General features: G+C 52.1%; 1 protein-coding gene across 3 annotated transcripts; it reads left to right on the top strand.

Moving 5' to 3' along the window:
• Positions 1-4,953: 4,953 nt before the first annotated feature.
• Positions 4,954-14,056, top strand: MLN (motilin). Of its 3 annotated transcripts, none has more exons than XM_011986495.1 (5): positions 4,954-5,013; positions 7,838-7,961; positions 9,761-9,877; positions 13,120-13,201; positions 13,893-14,056. In XM_011986495.1, the coding sequence occupies exons 2-5, from the start codon at positions 7,845-7,847 to the stop codon at positions 13,901-13,903; spliced, it is 327 nt and encodes a 108-aa protein (XP_011841885.1). In that variant the 5' UTR covers positions 4,954-5,013; positions 7,838-7,844; the 3' UTR covers positions 13,904-14,056. The 3 variants fall into 3 exon arrangements, with proteins under 3 accessions (XP_011841885.1, XP_011841883.1, XP_011841884.1); XM_011986493.1 differs by having other exon boundaries at positions 13,120-13,222; XM_011986494.1 differs by having other exon boundaries at positions 13,120-13,222; positions 13,896-14,055.
• Positions 14,057-19,519: the final 5,463 nt, after the last annotated feature.

Below are 19,519 nucleotides of genomic sequence, written 5' to 3'. Positions count from 1 at the left end.
AAAAAGAAAAGCATTTTATTGGATTGTTTCGGGTCCAGGTTGTCACTGTGCATTGAATGGACTCAACAGGAAATTGGAGATGCAGGAATGTTAATTCAAGTAGCAGATGTAACACACAAACAAGAAGCTCGGCAAATTGGAAATTAATCCTGGCCGGACCCGCTCTGTGTCAGTGTTTTCCTCTCCACTTGCACTGTGCCTGTATCATGGGGCTCTTGGCATATGGTGTCTGCTGTGTATCATTTCTCAACAAATCATTTGTGAGTTCTGAAAAAGGATCCTGAGTCATAGAAGGAAAAGAATAAAAATACTCCCCAGGTCACCAAAGCCTGTGTCCCCTGGGCCAGGGCACAGTTGTTGCCCAAAATACATCTCTCAGAGCTTTGCTTGACCCAGTTTTAAACGTCGTCACCATCAACTTGTATTTTTGCTTATGCGTCCGGTTGCACACCTCTGTCTCTGTAAGGGACATCAAGGACTTTAGACGCGAGGTCTCGGCAACAACTCTCTGTCCTCCTGCCCTCCCTCCTGCCCCTGGGTTGCCTTGCCTTGGCCTTTGCTCACTATGAGTGATGCACATTTAATTCTTACCAGCGTTCTGGACAAGCCAACCTTTTGAAACCTTTCATTTTTCATTATTATTCCTTCAGCTTTGGCACTCCTGCAATCCTTAGGCTGTTTTGGTTCCTCTGAACTCTGCCTTCGTCTGGCTGCCGCCCTCTGGCTCTTTGAGGAACCCATCTGGAGAACAGGACAGTGTTCAAGCTTCCCGGGCCCCAGGAGCCCCCAGTTGCACCTTTTCTTCTTGGCTGGTCCCTCCCTCTCACCCATATCCTCCATCCTGTGTCCTCCGGGCCTTGGTGACATATGTCCAGCAGCCTACCTGGCCATTTCCAGCACGCAGTTCTAACTCCTGACATCTTCTCGTATTACATCTCTGTCCTCCCTGATGTTTGCTACATCTCCCAATTTAGTATCATCTGCAAATTTAATTAACATGCCGTTGCCTCCCTGTTCCAGACCATTAATGAAGATGTTATGGCAGTACCCAGCAAACAATATTTTCAAGGTCATGAGGAGAGGAGAGCTAAACTGCTAATACCTCTGCCCACTGTGGGAGAAAGAGGCAATCAAGTGCTCACATGTGGTTTGAGCCATTTCCTCTGAATTTTGTCAACTTCCTTTCCTAGACTTGGGTAAGGTTTCTACGCCTCCCCTCTCCCTCGGCTGCTGCATATCCGTGGCAATTCCCACTTGGAAAATGAAGAACATCAGATTATGCCTTCCTTTTATTTTTGTCCAGTTTCTAGCAGGAGGGAAACAGCCACCAACTGAGCATTTGTAGGGAGAGCCAAGGTACATGGTAAAGACAAAGTAGTGGCTATTAGGCTTGTTATTTACCCAACTCCATTTCTAAAGCACTAACCGTGGCAGTGGAAAATGCCCAGCGAGGACCAAGGCACAAATAAGGTAGAGAAGACGTATTCCTGGTGAGATGGTTCCCAAAGGGCTGGCCCACACGGCCTGCAGCCCAGAGGGGTGTGAGCGGAGGCCACTGCATCCCAGCAGCTTGTGACCCCAAAGCAGACCTGGAGCCCCTCTGTGAGTCTACATTCCCCTTTTGCATTAGCAGGCACAGCTCATTGTGAACCCTGGTTTGCCTTCCTTCCACACCGAACTGCAGATGTCACACTGTAATACTGCAAATTACTTGGGTCAGAAACACTGAATCATGGGAGCGATCCAGGTTAGTGCTATTCACGCCCAGAAAATTGATCCTGGGTTATTTACTGTTTCCCACACTTCCCTTCTCCCCATCTCTCACTACAGGCCTGCCTTGGGCTTGGAGGCTCCTAATCATTTCTCAGACAGAGTGTCTTGGAGGCGTCTCTGGACCAGAGCCCAGACTGGCCCAGCAGAGGCAGGGCACGGATCTCAGAGCTCTAGAACAGAGGGGCCCTGAGAAAGTGGCCTCAGATGTCTCCCTGTGCTCAGTGGATAGACCTGGTCTGCCATCTGCAGTCCTCCTTCCAGCCCAAGCCTGGCCTCTCCAAGCCTAAGGACATACAGCAGAAGCGGCACTTGTTTCGGTTGCTCAGCTCAGGCTGCCTCATGCTCAGAGACCTCATGGGGGGTGGCTTAAGGACAGAGTGGCAGGTTTATAGAATTGGTACCAGGCCACTGTTTTGTGTCTTCCCCAGCTACAAACATCCCTATGCACACTCACCAAACAATGAGGGGCAGAAGAACAGAGTTATTTAAAAATAAATAAATAAATAAATACTTCATTCTGAAGCCAGACTCCCTGGCCTGGCCATTTGAATAGCTGTGTGACCTTGGGTCCATTATTCCACTTCAGTTTCCCCACATGTAAGTTGGGATAATAACCACACGAACCTCAGGGCTGTTGTGAGGTTCTAAAAAGCAGACGTGTGTAACATCTGGCTGTTATTTACCACATGCTCTAGACACTGTTGAGGTCAGGGACCAGCACACATTTTCTACAAAGGTCCATGTAATAAATATGTTCAGCTTTGTAAGCCACAGGTCTCTGCCACAGCTACTTAAACTCTGCTGTTACAGCCCCAAAGCAGCCACAGGTAACACATAAATGAATGAGTGGATCTGTTCCAATATAACTGTATTTATGAACATGGAAATTAAATTCGCGTGTCACTACACATTCTTTTGATATTTTAATTATTAAAAAATGTGAAAACTGGTTTTAGCTCACAGGCTGTAAAAAAAAAAAGTGGCAGGCTGGTTTGGTCCGTTTTGCCTGTCCTGGTCTAGGTGCTAGAGATGCAGATGTGATGTGCCCCATCACAGCAGCCCATGCTTATAGATGGAGCCCTCCAGAGCATCCCCAACCCTGAGAAGCTGATAGACTACTTCCCGACTCTCAAGGGACTATTTTGCCCCCACCAAGGTCTGTGACTTTGTCTTTTTTTTTTTTTTTTTTAAGAGACAGGGTCTCACTCCGTTGCCCAGGCTGGAGTGCAGTGGCATGATCATGGCTCACTCTATCTTCCATCTCCCAGGCTCAAATGATCCTCCCACCTCAGCCTGCCAAGTAGCTGAGACCACAGTGGCATGCCATCATATCTAGCCAATTGTTTTTATTTTTTGTAGAGATGAGGTCTTGCTATGTTTCCCAAGTTGGTCTTGAATTCCTGGGCCTCAAGCAATCCTCTTGCCTCAGTCTCCCAAAAGCTGGGATTACAGGTGTGAACCACCTTGCCCAGCCTAGCGACCTCTTCCTAAAAGCCCCTCTTGAAACAGGGCCAGTAAGACTCCAATGAGGCCCAAGGTTAAGGGATGGCAACTCTGCTGCAAACCCTGGCATTTGGAGCTCTAATTCCTGAGATAAGTCTCAGACCTCAGAGCCACACCACACATCTCACAACAGCCGCTGGTCTAGTGTGCTGGAGTTCTAACCGTGGGTGCAGAGTGGAGTGCTGTACACAGAGACCCCGCTGGCAGGAAGCGAGGACACCGAGCTGCCATCTGTTTTCATTAAGCCTTGCTGAGTGGGGAAGGTAGAAGTTATCTGCGCTAGGTTTGAAGCACTGCAAACATTTGTTTCTGAGTGGAACGGCCAGAGCAGACCCAAGGACTGGCTGGGCAGGGTCTCCTGGGTAAGAAGTAGTGCCCCTCTGGATGTGTGGGGCAGCCTCTCTGGAAGGTGCTACTAGCCAACGTAGGTCGCCTGGGAAAATGGCCACTGCCCACCCAGACCCTCGGGATTCCACATCCTGACTGTACCCCACCTCGGTCTCTGCCTGGTCCATCACAGGTACCCAGAAAACTAGAGATCTTCCAGAGTGATGTTTTTACCCTAACGTCCCCTTCAAGGTATCATGAGGATGCCCAATATTCCATTTCCTCCATCAAATCTAAATCCTTCTGCTTGGTTGCTAAGGGTCCCCACACTTAGACCCGACTGAGCGGCTCCCAGACCACACAGGGGACCTCCTGTGACACAACCACACCATCCTAAGCCTGTGTGTGCCCCAAATCCCCAGAAGCCCTCACTCCTGCCCTCTGCTGCACCTGGCCACGTCTGGCCTTCACCCTCGTATAAAGAGACCTTGCAGGGGAGTCACAGACGAGCTGTTTAGCAGTGCCTCTGTTTCCTTATCTATCAGATGGGGGAAATAAACGCACCCACCTCACGGGGTTGCTGTGTTTAATCAGAACGTTCGTGTCAAGCATTTCCTGAGTAATGCTGCGCTCTGGAAATGGCCCCACCCAGCCCCAGCAACAGCAACCCAGGTCTGACTCCAGATCACATTCACCTCTTCCCTCTTCCCTCTTTGAATCTTTACACATACTGTTTGAATTGCATGATTACCATGAAACATTGCCCAGGTAGGTGTCCATCTCCCCATTTAGGCTGCGGCATGCAGACCTCCCACACTGTCACCCCTCTGCATTTCCTTGGCTCCTTTGTGGCATCTGGCCCCACACAGCCCTGGATCTGGACTCAGTCATTTTCTTTTCATTAATCCACTGAAATGCTGTCACAAGCTCCTGAACACTTTCTTTCATGAGGGGCTTCAGGGGGAAGACTGAAGAGAAGTTATCTTTCTAATACAGCACTCTGAGAGGTCAACAGAAAATCTGATCACTAGAGCGTTGGCCTGCAGACGCTCACCAATGTCACATATTTAAGGAACAAAAAAAAGAAAAGGCTTTTGTTAAAATGACCTCTGAGAGGCAGCTGAGTTTTCAGTGGATGGGAGAATGCCATCTGGGTGTCATCTGACTGTCGCTGTTCCTTCCAGGAAAGCCCTGGAAGCCCACAGCGTGGCTAGCCCTGCCCGGGGTTTCCACGAGTTTCAAGAATCCAGGCTCCCCCACCGAGGGCCCCCAAAGCTGTGGTTAAAGGTTAATGGGCTCCAAGGGCAGCTCCCAGGGTTGGGAGGTATATAAGAACCCATCAGATCAGTCGGACACCAGAAGACAAGCAGAGAGAGACTCCTCCAGACCCACTCAGACCACACGCACGCTGTAAGTAGCCCTCGGAGAAAGGGGGTGGGGAGCGGTCGGCATGAACCCTAAAGCAGAACGGTGGTGCAAGCCAGAGCCAGCCTGGTCCAGGGCCCTCTGCCACCTTCCAGTGCCCAGCCAGGCTTCACACTGAGTGCCCGAGCTGATTCCCAAGGCATTAGTGAGCAGAGGCAGGGCTGAGGCACAGAGGCTGGAGGGAAGCAGGTGGGTGCACCTCCTGGCAAAGCAGCGTCTGTTGTGGGTGGGTCTGGCACATCCACGGTGGGCCGGGAACCCAAGCCAGAGCTCATCATGGATGCAGGGCTCCTCTTGGCATGGTGGCTTTGCTCTGGAAAGGTAAGGAAAAGCTGGCCCTGCGGTGACTCAGGCCTATAATCCCAGCACTTTGGGAGGCCGAGGTGGGCAGATCACAAGGTCAGGAGTTTGAGACCAGCCAGGCCAATATGGTGACACTCTGTCTCTACTAAAAATACAAAAATTAGCTGGGCGTGGTGGTGGGCGCCTGTAGTCTCAGCTACTCAGAAGGCTGAGGCAGAAGAATCGCTTGAACCCGGGAGGCGGAGGTTGCAGTGAGCTGTATGGCACCACTGCACTCCAGCCTGGGAGACACAGTGAGACTCCATCTCAAAAAAAAAAAAAAAAAAAAAGGAAGGAAGGAAAGGAAGGAAGGAAGGAAGGAAGGAAGGAAGGAAGGAAGGAAGGAAGGAGAAAGAAAATAAAAGAAAAAGTTGACCCCAGGGGACAGCACAAGGCTAGCCCAGCCAGGAGTGCCGCAGGGGAGGGCAGACGGTCACCCCCGTCATGCAGAGCTGGGCACTTGAAGGCTGAAGCCCCCCATCTCTGATGATGGGAAAGGAAAGTTAGTGCCTCACTGTACAATGAAAAGCTCCCTCTCCCACTTCCAGCTCGCCAGAACATATGAACTTAGGTGACATGCCGACTGCCAGTTGGATCAAGAAAATGAGCAGCAATTGGATTTTGCCTTTTTTTATTTAAAGTTTTTATTGATTCCTATGGAGTGAATTAAATACACCAGAATGAAACAGGATCTATAGCTTCTCTGAGAAGGAAATGGGACGCCATAAATGTGACACATCCGTCTCTGCTTGGGGGAAAAGCAGGCCCCAGAGACTCTTCAGGGAAAGCACAGGAATGAGACGGGTCCCACCCACCTCAACCCAGTCTCCGTTCAGCTCAGGCTCCTCTGGGGCTCCGCACAGGGCCTCGGCTTCCTGGGAGGTGGTCTTGAGTGGGCAGGTGGTCCTTTCAGCCTGCTGGGAATTTGCATACAGCTGGGATGGGGAGGCTTTCGCTGTCTGAGCTCTCTTGTTCTTGTTCATGGAGTTTGAACAAAATGGAGAGAAAATAGGAAGTGGGAAGAAGAGAGCTGGAATAGTAAGAAGGCAGAGGGAGCGTCTGGCTTGGCAGGGTGGCTTCAGATGACTGAGGAGACAGGTCTTGGCTGACAGGCAGGATGCAAGCCTGCAGCCTTGGAAGGTTCTGTTCAAAGGGGGAGCCAGGTTGAGACCTGCAGAGGAGCCCCGAGGCCTTTCCAGGGCAGACCCTCTCCTGCTGACAGAATCCAGGCTGCCTAAGGACTGGAGGAGCCTTTATCTGAAACCTTGTAACTACCTCCACCCCTACCCCTACTGCTGTCTTGGCCTCCCCTCTGAGCTACTGCTGTCCTGGCCTCCCCTCCCTGCTCGGAGGCCTGGCCCCTGCACTCAGCAGTCCACCCAGCACAGGAACAGCGGTGCCCAAGATGCATTCAACAGGCCTGCCCCCTGTGCCTTCCTCCACCTGCTATGGGCAGAGGCAACATGAAACGGGGTATGGGAAAAGCACTGGGCCTCAAAAGGCCAAGGTTCCAGCCCCTGCTGCCTTTGAATGAGTCAACCATGGCTGGCATTCAGCTAGGCCGTCCCACCCCCACCCCAGGACCACCCTGTCCCTGCCCAAAGTCTGCCCAGTGGACGCTTTCTTAAGGCTCTGTACCCCTGCAGTCACCATGCCGAACTGCTCCCCGCCAGGACCGGAGCTCCAAAAGCCCACCACAGCCCAATGTCCTGCCAGCTATTCTACACACACCTGCTTCCTGGTCAGCAATCACCGGGTTCCAGGGTGTGAGGAAAGAGGAAGCTCGCTCCCTGCTGTTTCAGGATGGTGGCCAAAGGCAGCTAGACGCACTGGAGCACGCGGCACGGGGCTTGTTCCCAAGACACCACTCCCCCAACAGGGAAGGGGGTGCCCTCTTGGCTCAGGGATACAGCTCCATGCTGAATTTTTCCATCTGGCTCATCCTTTGCAATGGTAGAGGTTCTACAGACCCAGGGTCCTGGCCTGGCACTTCCAGGCAGAGCCCTGGTCATCTGGGCTTGGGTCCACCCCTTTTGTCATTCTCATAGGCACTGGGGCAGGGAGGTTTCCCTGGGTCTTGGGGCACAGTTCTGTTGATAATCTAGGCATTCCTTCTCTGAAAGATGAGGTCCTCCTGCCTTATGAGCCCAGCTGACCCCAGAAGACCTCGCCTGTACCAAAAGAGAAGAACAGACAAGTGGAATGATTCCTCCCTGGTGTGTGGTAGGGGGCTCGACGGCCTTTCCCAGGAGCTTGGCCAGCTGGCACAGCTCTGGGGCAGAAAGGTGCTCAGAGCTCATCTGCTAAAGCTCTGATGCCAGGCCCAAATCCAGATAGGCTGAGCTCTGGCTGAAGATCACACAGCAAGAGCTGGGACATGGGCCAGAACTGAGGGCCCCTGCCTCGGACACAGCAGTCTGCCACTATACCCCAAACTTGGTGACAAGAGTTCCTTGTCATTGTCCAGCTCCAAGATGGTATCCCGTAAGGCTGTGGCTGCTCTGCTGGTGGTGCATGCAGCTGCCATGCTGGCCTCCCAGACGGAAGCCTTCGTCCCCATCTTCACCTACGGCGAACTCCAGAGGATGCAGGTAAGAACCTCCTGCTGCCTGCCTTGCTAGCAAGGCTGAGGTCACTATGACCTACACCAGCAATACCAAGGAAAGTGTGAAGGACCAGGACCCAAGATAACCCCCAGTCCCAGCCGCCTCTCTGGCCACCTTTGCGCCTTCACTGGCATCACTCAGACATGTCAGTGGCTCATATGAGCAACATCTTTCCCACCCCTGCCTATCCTTTGGAGGAAATTTTTAATTAACAAGCCAATAAATATTTACTGAGCTGCTCTGCAGTATAAGAGGCCACCCTGGGCGATGGGCCCAAGCATGCAAAAGAATCTCAGCACCTTCCCATCTCCAGGGAGCAGGCTGGGGTGCCAAGACACGAACATATGAAAAATTAACTAACAGTCGCAGACAAAAGAGAGATGTCACAGGCAGGGCATGATGAATTGCCCCATCAGTGGTGCTCAGGTTAAGAGGAGGGAGAATCACCAAGGGCTAGAGCGTGCTTGCAAGCCTGCAGGGAAAAGGTGGAACTCAGCTGGGGGCCTTGAGAGATCAGGAGCAAGGGACCAATGGGAGCCAGCACCCAGAGGCGGGAAACAAGGCTGTGGTCCATGTAGCAGTGGCCAAAACCTCCTCTTTAGGGCCCAGAAGAGAACCAGGCAGGCCTCGTGGAACTCAGGCAGTGGAGCCTAAGGAAAATGGAACAGCTGGCTCTGCCTCCCGGCTGCCTTTTACTTTAGACTTCAGGGATGCTGAGTGTCTATGCAGATGTTTGGTTTCTTTAATCCCAGGAGATGAAGAAAGGGACTTTCATGCTCCACCCTGTCTGACACTGAGACTCCAATAGGGATGAATACATGAGTTAGTGCCCAGGGAGGTCTTGAGGCTCTGGGGCACAGCCTGTCTGCAACTGCCCACTCTATGCGGGGAGGTGTGTGGGGATCCACATTCCCAGTGAACAGCGCTCTTTTGAGGGGCAAGGCCGAATCCAGATCCCCTTCCTCAAGCAGACATGGGAACTGGGTAGGTACTACAGCAGGCCCCAACACACTGTCTTCCACGCTGGCACGCTCCCCATAGGATGACTGTTTGTTCTAGAATCACCATGTCTCAGGGCAGGCCAACAGCGGAGTCCCGAGAGTGTCACTAGAGAAAGCAAAGCAATGAGAATCTCAGTGCTCGGGGACCTGGCCGGCAGCATGCCGGGCAAGACTGGTGGCTGGACAGGAATAGCCAAACCCAGTGGAACATAAACTAGCAAAATGGCAAGCAAAGGACACTGCATTAATCTGCTGCATGGCTTTTCTCCTCATAATTGCCAGGCACCGGGATTTTTATGAAGAAGCTACAAACTCCCTCCTCCATAATTTATCTCCTGTCTTGCCTCTTATAAATCACCTCCCAGGGACTCTGAGTTCCTGGGCCACCCCATGGCGCCCTCCCAGGCTAGGCTGACTTGCTACTTTTTTAATAGGCTCTCTGCTAAAAAAGACACATTTTCATACTTAATATGCATGAAGGGCAGCCATTATTTTCAGCTTTTTAAGTTAATTAACAGTAACAATCTGGGTGCAATGTTTTAACTACAAAGGAATGGATTCCTCTTCAAGTTGACCTATTATTGGTGGGCAACCTCAAGGGCCATCCATGAGCCACTAGTTAGTATCTGAGACTCCTCTTGCAGAAGGCTCCTGGGGGGAGGGTTCTTTCAGTCTGTAGGGAGCTGGGGGCAGGTAGCGTCCTGGGCAGATGGAGACAGGTGAGGGGCCATCAGGGTGGGTTGAGGGAGGGCAGTTCTGTGCAATTTTCTGCTCTGCCCTTAGGAAAAGGAACGGAGTAAAGGGCAAAAGAAATCCCTGAGTGTATGGCAGAGGTCTGGGGAGGAAGGTCCTGTAGACCCTGCGGAGCCCATCGAGGAAGAAGGAAATGAAATGATCAAGGTGAGCAGACAACCGGGACAAGGGAGAGAAACTCACAGCAGGGCATGCATTCCCCTGCCTGGCCTGGAGGCAGGGCCCACGAACCACAGCGAGCCTCAGAGTGTCCTAGGATACAGCAGTGAGCTCCATCCTCGTAGGGAGAGACGGACTCCAACAACGAGATAAATCAACCATTTCAGGCACCAGATAAGGAAGTAGGAGAGTGACTGAGTGGGGTTTGGGGGGCTGCTTTGTCCCTGAGATGGGTCAGGGAAGGCCTCTTGGAGGAGGTGACATTTGACTTGAAACCTGAATGAAGAGAAGGAGCCACCTGTGCAAAGAGCTGGAGCAAGGACCTCCTGGGAGAAGGAACAGTGAGCACAAAGACTGAGAAGCACTGGTGGGCGCCAGGCCCTCGTGGCAGGCGTGAGTCGAGTGGGCAAGAGGGCAGCATGGCCAGCCCAGGCAGGGCCTGCATGCAGCGCCACTGGGGATTCAAAGCAGGGAAGTCACCGGAGCCCTCTCAGAGCTGGGGCAGCACGAGTGGAGGCAGGAGGCCAGACAGCAGGTGCTGCAGTCCTCCGGAGAGAGGTGGCGAGGGTGTCAGTTCCTCCCCTCCCAGACAGAAACCCAGGAGCCAGCCACAGGCCTCAACACCCAGGGCCGACTGTTGGGGCTGGGGAGAACCTTGAGCTTGTCCCGTGAGCTCTTTTATTTCACAGACTCGTTTATTTGGGTGATCAATAAATGAGCCCCTACTAGGTCTGAGGCACTGTTCCCGGCACTGGGGACGGGGTGGTGAACAGACAAAATCTCCGCCCTTGTGGAACTCACGCTCCATAGGGAAGAAGAAACAAGATCCTAGGACGACTGAAACAGACCACAAACAAGGTAAAGACAGGAAGCAAACTCAACAGTGTGGCAGGCAATGACATGTGCGATGGAGGGAAACAGAGCCACAAGGAGCCGTGGTGGGTTATGGATCTCAGTGGGCAACAGCAGGCGTCCTAGGAGACGGTAGGGGCACACAGACCAGAAGAGAGCAAGGCATGAACCACAAGGATTTCTGGGTGAAGAGGCTTCCAGGCGGGAGGGACAGCCAGTGCAAAGTTCCTGAGGCAGGAGAGGGCCCGGTGCATTCAGGAAGAGGGAGGAGGCCAGAGAGACTGGCGGAGGGGCAGGGGCAGCTGTGGAGTTCACAGGCCACTGGACTCTCCATTCACTCTGCTGAAGTGGAGCCCTCGGGGGTTCTGAGCAGAGGAGGGCCGGATCTGATTTACATTTTAAAGGGGTCTCTCCAGCTGCTGAGAACAGACTGCAGGGACCGGACAAAGGCAGAGTTAGGGAGGCCGCTGAGGAGGCTGCTGTAGTATGAGACACAGAGAAAAAGAGAGAGGGAGACTTCGGCCTCAGGCGGTCTTGGTGGAGGCAGGGCAAGGAGGTTGGATGTTTTACATATTTTGGAGGTAGAAGCCCACAGGATTTGCTGAAAGAATGGATATAGGATGTTAAGAAAAAGTGAAAATTGACTTCAAGGGTTTGGGCCAAAACAACTAAAGAGGGATTTGCCACTCACAGAGACAGAGTAGTCTGTGGTTGGCTGCAGGATGGCAGGAGGAAGATCAGGAAGTCAGACTGGGCCTGAAAACCATGAGATGCTCTTGGGTATCCAGGCAGAGACATTGCCCGGGCAGGTGGACATACAAGTTTGGAGTTCAGGAGAGACGTGAGGGCTGGAGGCACACGTGTAGGAGTCATCCGTGGTTAGAAGGAATTTCAAGCTAGGCACGGGTGAGCCATTTGAGGAGACAGGTATGGATGGAGAAGCAGAGGCCCAGGCCTGAGTGTGGGTCACTTCCACACAAAGGGGCCCAAGGGGCGAGAAGACTGACATCCAGAGAGAGCAGGAGTCTCCTCGTCATGGTCACATAGGAGTCAGGGCAGAACCCAGCTGGACTCCCACCTCCCACTGGACACAGGCCAGTGATCCTTCCCGGTGCTGTCAGGCCCAGAGAACAACCTGGGTGCTGTCGCCGCACTCAGCACTCAGCAAGGTGGGGCTCCTTTCCCCCCACATCCACTCCGAACTCCTTGGGCTCCTGAGGAGGGAGCTGGGAGGGAATCCAGCAGCTGGCGAGCAGGAGCACACTCAGAATCACCTCCTAAATGCACCTGAGTCGGAGTTTGAGGCACTAACTCCAAGGTTGCCCGGGGACATGGTATGTCCATGAAGCCTTCTTGGGAAGGCTTGGGTGGGGCCCCTCTCACCTCTTTCCATCTCCTAGAACCACGACATACAGAGCTGGGAGGGCCCTTTGGGAATGCCCAATCCAGCCTCCTCGTGTTCAAGTAAGGACCCTGCTAGAGGGTCTAGAGGGAGAGGCATAACCACAGCCGGGAATGGCACAGGCAGGACTGAACTGGGGCACTTCAGACACCCTTCAGGCACCCTGAGCCCCCAAGGGTCTAGGAGGCTCATTCCTGGAACCCAGGGAGCCCGGTGGGAGGCAGAGGCCAGGAGTCTTCCAGTGTGCTGGCTAGTTTGTGCAGCAAGAGCATTGATCCAGGAAGCTCTGGGGGGTGGGGGGGGGGGTGACAGGGAGATCAATCAGTGCCCTAGGCTCTGCCTCGAGGCTGCAACTACCCCTTTGGTGGAGAGCCTCCAGACAAGAGGAAAGGTAGCCTGGTGGTCGTGGGCACAGACCCTGGAGCCAGGCCCCTTGGATGTAACATCTTCATCCTCTGCTCCTTACCACCTGTGTGGCCTTGAACAAGTTACTCAATCTCATTGTCCTCAGTTTCCTCATCTGCAAAATGGGAACAGTAACCGTCCCTACCCCACAGAGCTATTGAGAGGTTAATATACATAAAGCACTTAGAATAAGTGTAAAGCGTAGAATAAGGGTAAGGCTCCACAATGTTGGCTATTACTGTTGAGGGGGCAGTGAATTCTCTCCTCATGAGAAAAGCCTGCTGGGGTTCCTGCTGATACCCGTCCCCCGCCCCGCCCCGCCCCACGTCCCAGCATCCCCATTAGGGAAGGTGTGCTGATCCTCTCAGCAGGACTCAGCGACCTTCAGGATCCAGCCCTCTGGTTAGAATTAGGGGAAGGTGGCAGAATTCCCAGCCATCCCTAGAGGCTCTAGTGGGGTCTGCAGGGTGGTGTGGCTCCCGTGGGTCCCTCCTGCCACCTGTAGTGCACCCAGGGGTTAAGGGCCCTCTCCACACCTCTCCCTTGTTATTAACACTGCCTTATTTCACAGCTGATTGCTCCTCTGGAAATTGGAATGAGGATGAACTCCAGACAGCTGGAAAAGTACCGGGCCGCCCTGGAAGGGCTGCTGAGTGAGATGCTTCCCCAGCACGGTACGGGGAGGGCGGGCATCTCTGCAGCTTGGCCAGCCTCCGCCCACCCTGGCGTTAATACTCCAGAGGCAGGGTTTCAGGGTGGCAATTTGTTTGGCGGCTTTGCACTTGAGAATGTGGAGCTGTCTTCTCCCTGGGCTATGCTGTGATACCTGCTGGTGGCTGCAGAGCCCCAGTTCTCCAGGGAGGCAGGGCTCAGGCTGGGTTCCCAGCAACCCACCCCACTCTCCTGCTCCAGATATTTTAATTCCCTCCCACAACATCACCACGGGGCGGTTGCTCCGAAGGAAACCTTGGTGCACTTTCCCGTCCCCATTCATTCTGCAAATTAAAGTCCTGAGCCCCATTTGGCCTTGCCCAGTTCAAGGTCTGCCTGAGTTACGTGAGCAAAGCTACATCTCCTCTGACAAACAGCCACTAATTACTTCTCATAGTCCCCAGGAGGAGAGAAGAGGCTCGAGGAAGTGCTGTTAGTGATGGAGAAACTGGGAGGTTAAATGACTTGCCCCAGGCTATAGGCAGCTTCCAGGCTCCTTGCAAAACATCCCACCTTCCTGCCCAGCCTGTCCTGGTGCCCCCTCCTCCCTCCGACCTGCAGGCAGGTTTTAGAGGGCAGTTTCATAAGCAGACCTGCTGATGGTACTGAGTGCAAACCTCTGCTTTTCTGCAGCAGCCAAGTGACGGCCATGCTGGGGAGAAGGTGGACAGATTTGGGAGGACTCTCCCGCCCAAGTGAGGCCCTGGGAATTTGCACAGCCTGCCAGCTGGGCTTGGAAGAATAACACCCTTTCCAAAGCAAATCCCCCTCCAGCAAATAAAGCATGAAATATACAGAAATGACTCTTATTTAATATTTTAATTCCCAAAGGGCAAACTAAGGTCGCAAGAAAAAGGCGGGAAAAGTAAAGCTCAGAGAAAGTTGGCCATAAATAATGCTTACATTAACATTGTGTGCCTTTTGTGAGTTCAAATATTAACTCAGATCCAAACAACTGAAAGAGTACCACTCACTGGCCCTTCCATTATAGGTGAGGAAACTGATCATTTTTTTGCCCACACACTGAGCCAGTGACAGACTGAGGACTGGAATTCAGGTCTCCCAGGTCTCGGTCCATTTTTAGTTTACTGACACGCTCGAGGTCTAATGGGCCAGAGAATTTTAGGGCCTCTGCACTCAACCCCTTGCCAAGTAACTTCCAACCAGCCCTTTAACCTCAATGAGCCTGTGCAAAACCAAGGTGGTAATATCTGCCTTGAGATCTGGGATGGAGGCACAAGCAAAGAGCAAATTACTATTATCACCTTGTGACTATCAGCTCCAGCATCCGCAGCAGAATTACACAGCCAACCCACTTATTTTTGCCTTCTAAACAAAACTGGATGGGAAATTTCATTCTAATTTAATTTTACATTAATGAATGTTCATTTATTTATAAACTGGGGCCACATCGGAACTGCAGCTCCCTCCATCCATAGGTTACCAGCAATTAGACAGTGTCCATTCTGCATTTCCACCCAGGCTTAGCCACAGAAAGTAGTTACCAGAACAAGAACTCCAACGCTGAACAAGAGACCCTTGTTGGAGGTACTCTGAATTCTCCCGAGAAACACTCAAACCTTCCATGGGCTCCCACCCCTGCCACACTGCACATTCACATGCATTTCCAGCACATATACCGATCAACCCCTGAGCAGCTGCAGGTTCCTGGGAAATGCTGCCAAGACGCCCGGTAATAGAGAGAGAGGGCTGCGGCAGAAGGGCATGCGGGGGGCGGCGGGGGAGACACAGAAATCTATAAAGCCTGCTGCTGGGAAGATCTGGATCCAAGACTCCTCCCTGCCCTTCCGAGCTCCACCAAGCCAGTTCACCCCATTTTCTGTAACACACTCCAAGAAGCAGAGAAACAAGATGCTCACGGTGGTCCCCTTCCCCGTGGAAAATGCATTTTGTGTCCTTCCCTCATCCTCTGCTGGAATCTGACCCTGTAGCGAGACTGCCTTCCCCCACCACCAGCAAGGGGTGCCCATTTCTGGGGCGGGGACCCAGCACTGGCTGGGGCATTTTCCCTGAGATTCTGGGTGTTGAAGAGCCTCTAGTTGAAATAGACATCCACCACGGAGGGACATGGGGTCCCCAGGAGACTGCCCAGGCGGTCTGCACTGTTTAGGTGGGAATTGGTTCAGCAACCACAGCACTGGGGAAGGGAGAGGGTGCATTCTGCAGAAAAGCCCCGTTCAAAGCTCAGCGCTGCTGCCCAACAGCCCCAACCCTCACCCCGCGCCCTCTGATGTGCTTCTCGGTAATGAGCTGCAACAGAGACCCAGCTACCACCAACATCTGTATGCACAGTGCCCTGGCCGCTTGTTTAGATGTGTCGGCTCCTTTCTTCTCTGGTTTTCCTCCTCCTGCCACTGTTCGATTTCTCACAATCAGCTCAAATAATTCTTTTTTCACTAACAAGCTCCTCCAGTTTCCAGGATAGCCGACTCGATTGCTTATGGGACATCCACAGCTTTGGAAGAAATTAAAATTGGGAGGAGGTTGGGGAGGATTCTGTGAGCTGAGTGAAGAGAAAATGACCATGCTTTCACAAAACAGAAGAAAAAGAGACATGCTCCTGGTTAAAGCAATAGAATGAGTGGGACCAGAGACCAACCAGGATCAGAGATAGGGAGGGTAGCTGGAGTAAGCAGGAGAGCAAAGACGCCATTCCTCTTCACACCTCACCCAAGCTTATCCAGCAACATCTGCAAGAATCTCTCCAGATATCTGGCAATTACAGAGAGGACGGATTACCCCGTGTTCATCTGGAATGTACTTTACACTTAACAAGACCAGAGGTCATTACAGTGCAACTTGAACCTAGATTCACAAAATGGAGATGATGAGGTATTTTCTTGGTAACCGCATGTGTGATTTTAGCATTACTGAGCTATGTGGATTTGCCATGAAATTGAATAGTTAAAAGCAAAGAGTAATTGCCTGATATCTGTACGCTGTAATTTAGTGTAATCTAATCATGGACAAAGCCCAAAAGAAAATATTCTCAAAGCATTACATTTTTCTTCATACACAATTTGTTATTGACATTGGGTAATATATTTCATGCCTTTGAAGGAACTCTTACTCATGGATATCAAAGTGTGAGAGCAGTCAAAAGAGTGAGGGATTTGTTTAATTTTCAACAGATTATGAAACACCATTCTGGCATTTCTCTGTGGCTCCATTTTCCCCCTGAGCTGATGCACCCTCAGACCTAGAGAGAGAGAAAAAGAGTGCCCTCCTCTTCCATAAGGCACTGAGATGGAACAGCGGGAAGCTGGGTGTTCCTGGGGTCATTCCAGTCAAAATCTGAGCCCCAAATGGCCCCACGTTTCAACCACAATCTCCCGGCGCCCTGCCCCCACTGTAATGTCACCTATTATGTAGGTGGGGAAGCCCTGAATAGCTGAGGCGACACATGAGGCCCTCCATGAGGGGGATCAAGGACGAGTCCGTGGTCCCTGAGTATCTTTGAGTGCCTGATAACTGTGTGCAGGGCTTTTTGCAGGAGAAGGAGGAGAATGGAACCCACTAAAAGATTTATGGCTGTGATTATTATAAGGCTCAGCCAAGACAGAGAGAGGTCAGCGGGACGGGAGTGTGGCAGCCCCCCGGGAATCCAGAGCGTGCTCCGAGCAGCCCTTCACCTCTGCCAAATGTGTGGATGTGGTTACTAAGTCGATTTACATATTGGAGCTTATTTTTCCTCTTCTGCCTTTAATACATCAGGAAGACGGACCACAGCCTGAGCTGCTGCTCACCTTAAAAAAAACAACACAGCAGTGATGAGAAAGGAGGGCATGCAGAGCAGCCTCTGACTTTGCAATATTGCCCTTTTCTTTACAATATGCCTTCCTGCCGTGGACAGGCCCAGCAGGAGAGCCAGGCTGAAGGCACAGAAAGGCTGGCTCCCAGAGGCCCTGGTGGGCTTCGTGGGCAGCTCCCAAAGGGGCAGCAGTGGCAAAGAAGAGCTGAGGTCGAGCCCTTCCAAGCGGAGGGGAGCGTGTGGATGGTTGTGTGGAGGAAAGCAAAAAGGAACACGCCAACTTCACTAAACCAAAGAAGGGCAATAAATCTGGGCAGGAACGTGACTGGAGCTGGGAGTCCAGGATGAAAAGAAAAGGCCCAAAAACTGGGAGGAACGCCTGACTAACTTGTGAAGTTCCTTCTCAGAGGAGGTGGGGAAGTGGAGCATTGATCAGCAAATTCGCTGTTAAGTGGTCACTGGGTGTCCCTTGGTGCACACCCAAAGCCCTGCCTGTAGGATCCTGCAAGACAAGGCCATCGACAGCCAGAACCCACCATGGAGGTAGAAGGGCTGACCATGGGTGGCCAAAGGCCACAACTCCAAGCACAGTGGGTTCTACACCAGAGGGAAGACAACAGAGTTCTGGGGGAGGGGCTGTGGGCCACTTGACCCTAGATGTGTGGAACGGCAGCAGTGTCCCCAAACATAAGGAAGCTGACAAAGCCCACACTGTGTGCCACCACTGGGGGTGGCTCCAGTTCAGTCCATATTTTTAAATCGCCCTGAGATCCATTGTGATAAAATAGACCATAACTCTGTGAGACGCTGTAACGATAACTTTGTTTAAGCATTAGTTTCAAGCCCTCTTAGAATACGTGGGGCCAGTACTGATGCTGAAAGGCTCATTCTTTATATATTGAACTGCACAGCTGCAAGGAGCTGCACAAATGTTACCAACTCATTTGTCATGCAAACAGTGCTTCAGAAAGAAATAAAATACTATTATGTGGTATATGTGTTAGGCAATCACTATATCAAATTCACGGCATTCCGTGCAAACACAGACAGAGAAAAGGAAAACAACACTTGGTGAGAGAAATCACACCACATGGGAGCAGCTAAGTCAGGGGAGATGGGGAGGCCAACAGTGGAAGCTGACCAAGCTGAGGCTGTAATTTTCCCAGCAATTGTGGCCAGGGTTGAATACCCCTGAGGTGGAGCAAGTGGCAGGAATGCAAAACCCAGACAGAGGAGCATAGCATTGCCCAGCGTGTCAGGGAGGGGAGGGAATAAAGTGAGGAGTGGGTAAGGGGTCTGTTGGGACAGATATGGGGATTCCAGGGAGAAGGGGCCTGCGGGAAGGGGAGAATGGAATAGCAGGGGTAGAAATAGATGGAACCTATTGGGCCAGCAATAAATGTTTGGGAATGGGAGTTGAGGGATGTGGAAGGAAGATTATAAACTGGCTCTATTTTCAGTTGCCACATTCCCTTGCTTCCCTTAGGAGTTTCCTGCTAAGAGCCTTCATGTAACCAAATCACCTGCCCTGTGGGAGACTCTACACAGCACTGACACTGCAAAGATGTGGGTTAAGTATAAACACGCATGAGCGTGTGCCCCGCACTGTCCCAAGCACCTTAGCCAAACTACCTCTTCTAAGCCTCACAGCAACTCTATTGAGGTTTACTGGCAAACAAGCTAAAAATGTTAATTGAATATGATCACACATCTAATAGTTGTGAGTAGGGATTTGAAACTGAACTGACTGGCTCCAAAGCCCACATCCTAAACCACCAGTGAGGCTACAGGACCGTGTATCTCTGGAGTCTTCTCCCACCCATGTCTCCTTGTAAAAATCCCATTACGCAGACACAGGCCCTCCGCAGAGAAGCCTCAACTGCCCACTCGAGCCCAAGGGCATTTTGCTCCTCTGCCTCCACTATGGAAACTGCGTCCCCTCCAGGCTGGCGCTCCTTGGGGGCCAGTGTCTGTCCTAAGGCTGGGATCACACCTACTTGGTGCTCAGTGTCGCCCAGTGAACAAGCCCGAAGTCGGGACAGGGTCTTGGAGCATGCCTGGCGTGCACTATACGGCCCAAATAAAACCGGATCACACATCAGTCCCCAAGCCCAGATAGGCAAATGATCCTGTCTCTCCATTCGGGGCAGTGACTTCGCTCACCATTAACCAATTCATCCATTAAATCAACACTGACTTTACTGAATGCTTACCGCGTGCCAGAGGCAAAGCTAGGGTTGGAGGACTCAAAAGATTAATACTGTTTGATCTAACAAACAAAGGGAAGTGGGAGAGCGGAGAGAGAGGGAAAAACAAAACAAAAAATTTAATCCCCCTTGGACCTTCCCACCATGGCGGCTCTAAGAGGCACGTCAGACCTCCTCATCATGGCCGACCCATAGGCCGAGCGCAAACCTTCCCAACATGGCGACCGACCTTCCCATCATGGCGCGGGGCCCCGCCCGCTCCGCCGCGCCTGCGGGAGGGA

Source organism: Mandrillus leucophaeus, unplaced genomic scaffold, assembly GCF_000951045.1.
Source record: "Mandrillus leucophaeus isolate KB7577 unplaced genomic scaffold, Mleu.le_1.0 Scaffold3, whole genome shotgun sequence".
Classification (NCBI taxonomy): Eukaryota; Metazoa; Chordata; class Mammalia; order Primates; family Cercopithecidae; genus Mandrillus; species Mandrillus leucophaeus.
The sequence above is the reverse complement of the archived record's forward strand: the minus strand, read 5'-3'. Positions and strand labels throughout refer to the sequence as shown.

Coding starts and splice junctions, on each gene's coding strand:
- MLN (XM_011986493.1), top strand. CDS start 7,845: ATGGTATCCCGTAAGGCTGTGGCTGCTCTGCTGGTGGTGCATGCAGCT. Junction 7,962..9,760: donor GCGAACTCCAGAGGATGCAG/GTAAGAACCTCC, acceptor CTCTGCCCTTAG/GAAAAGGAACGGAGTAAAGG. Junction 9,878..13,119: donor AAGGAAATGAAATGATCAAG/GTGAGCAGACAA, acceptor CTTATTTCACAG/CTGATTGCTCCTCTGGAAAT.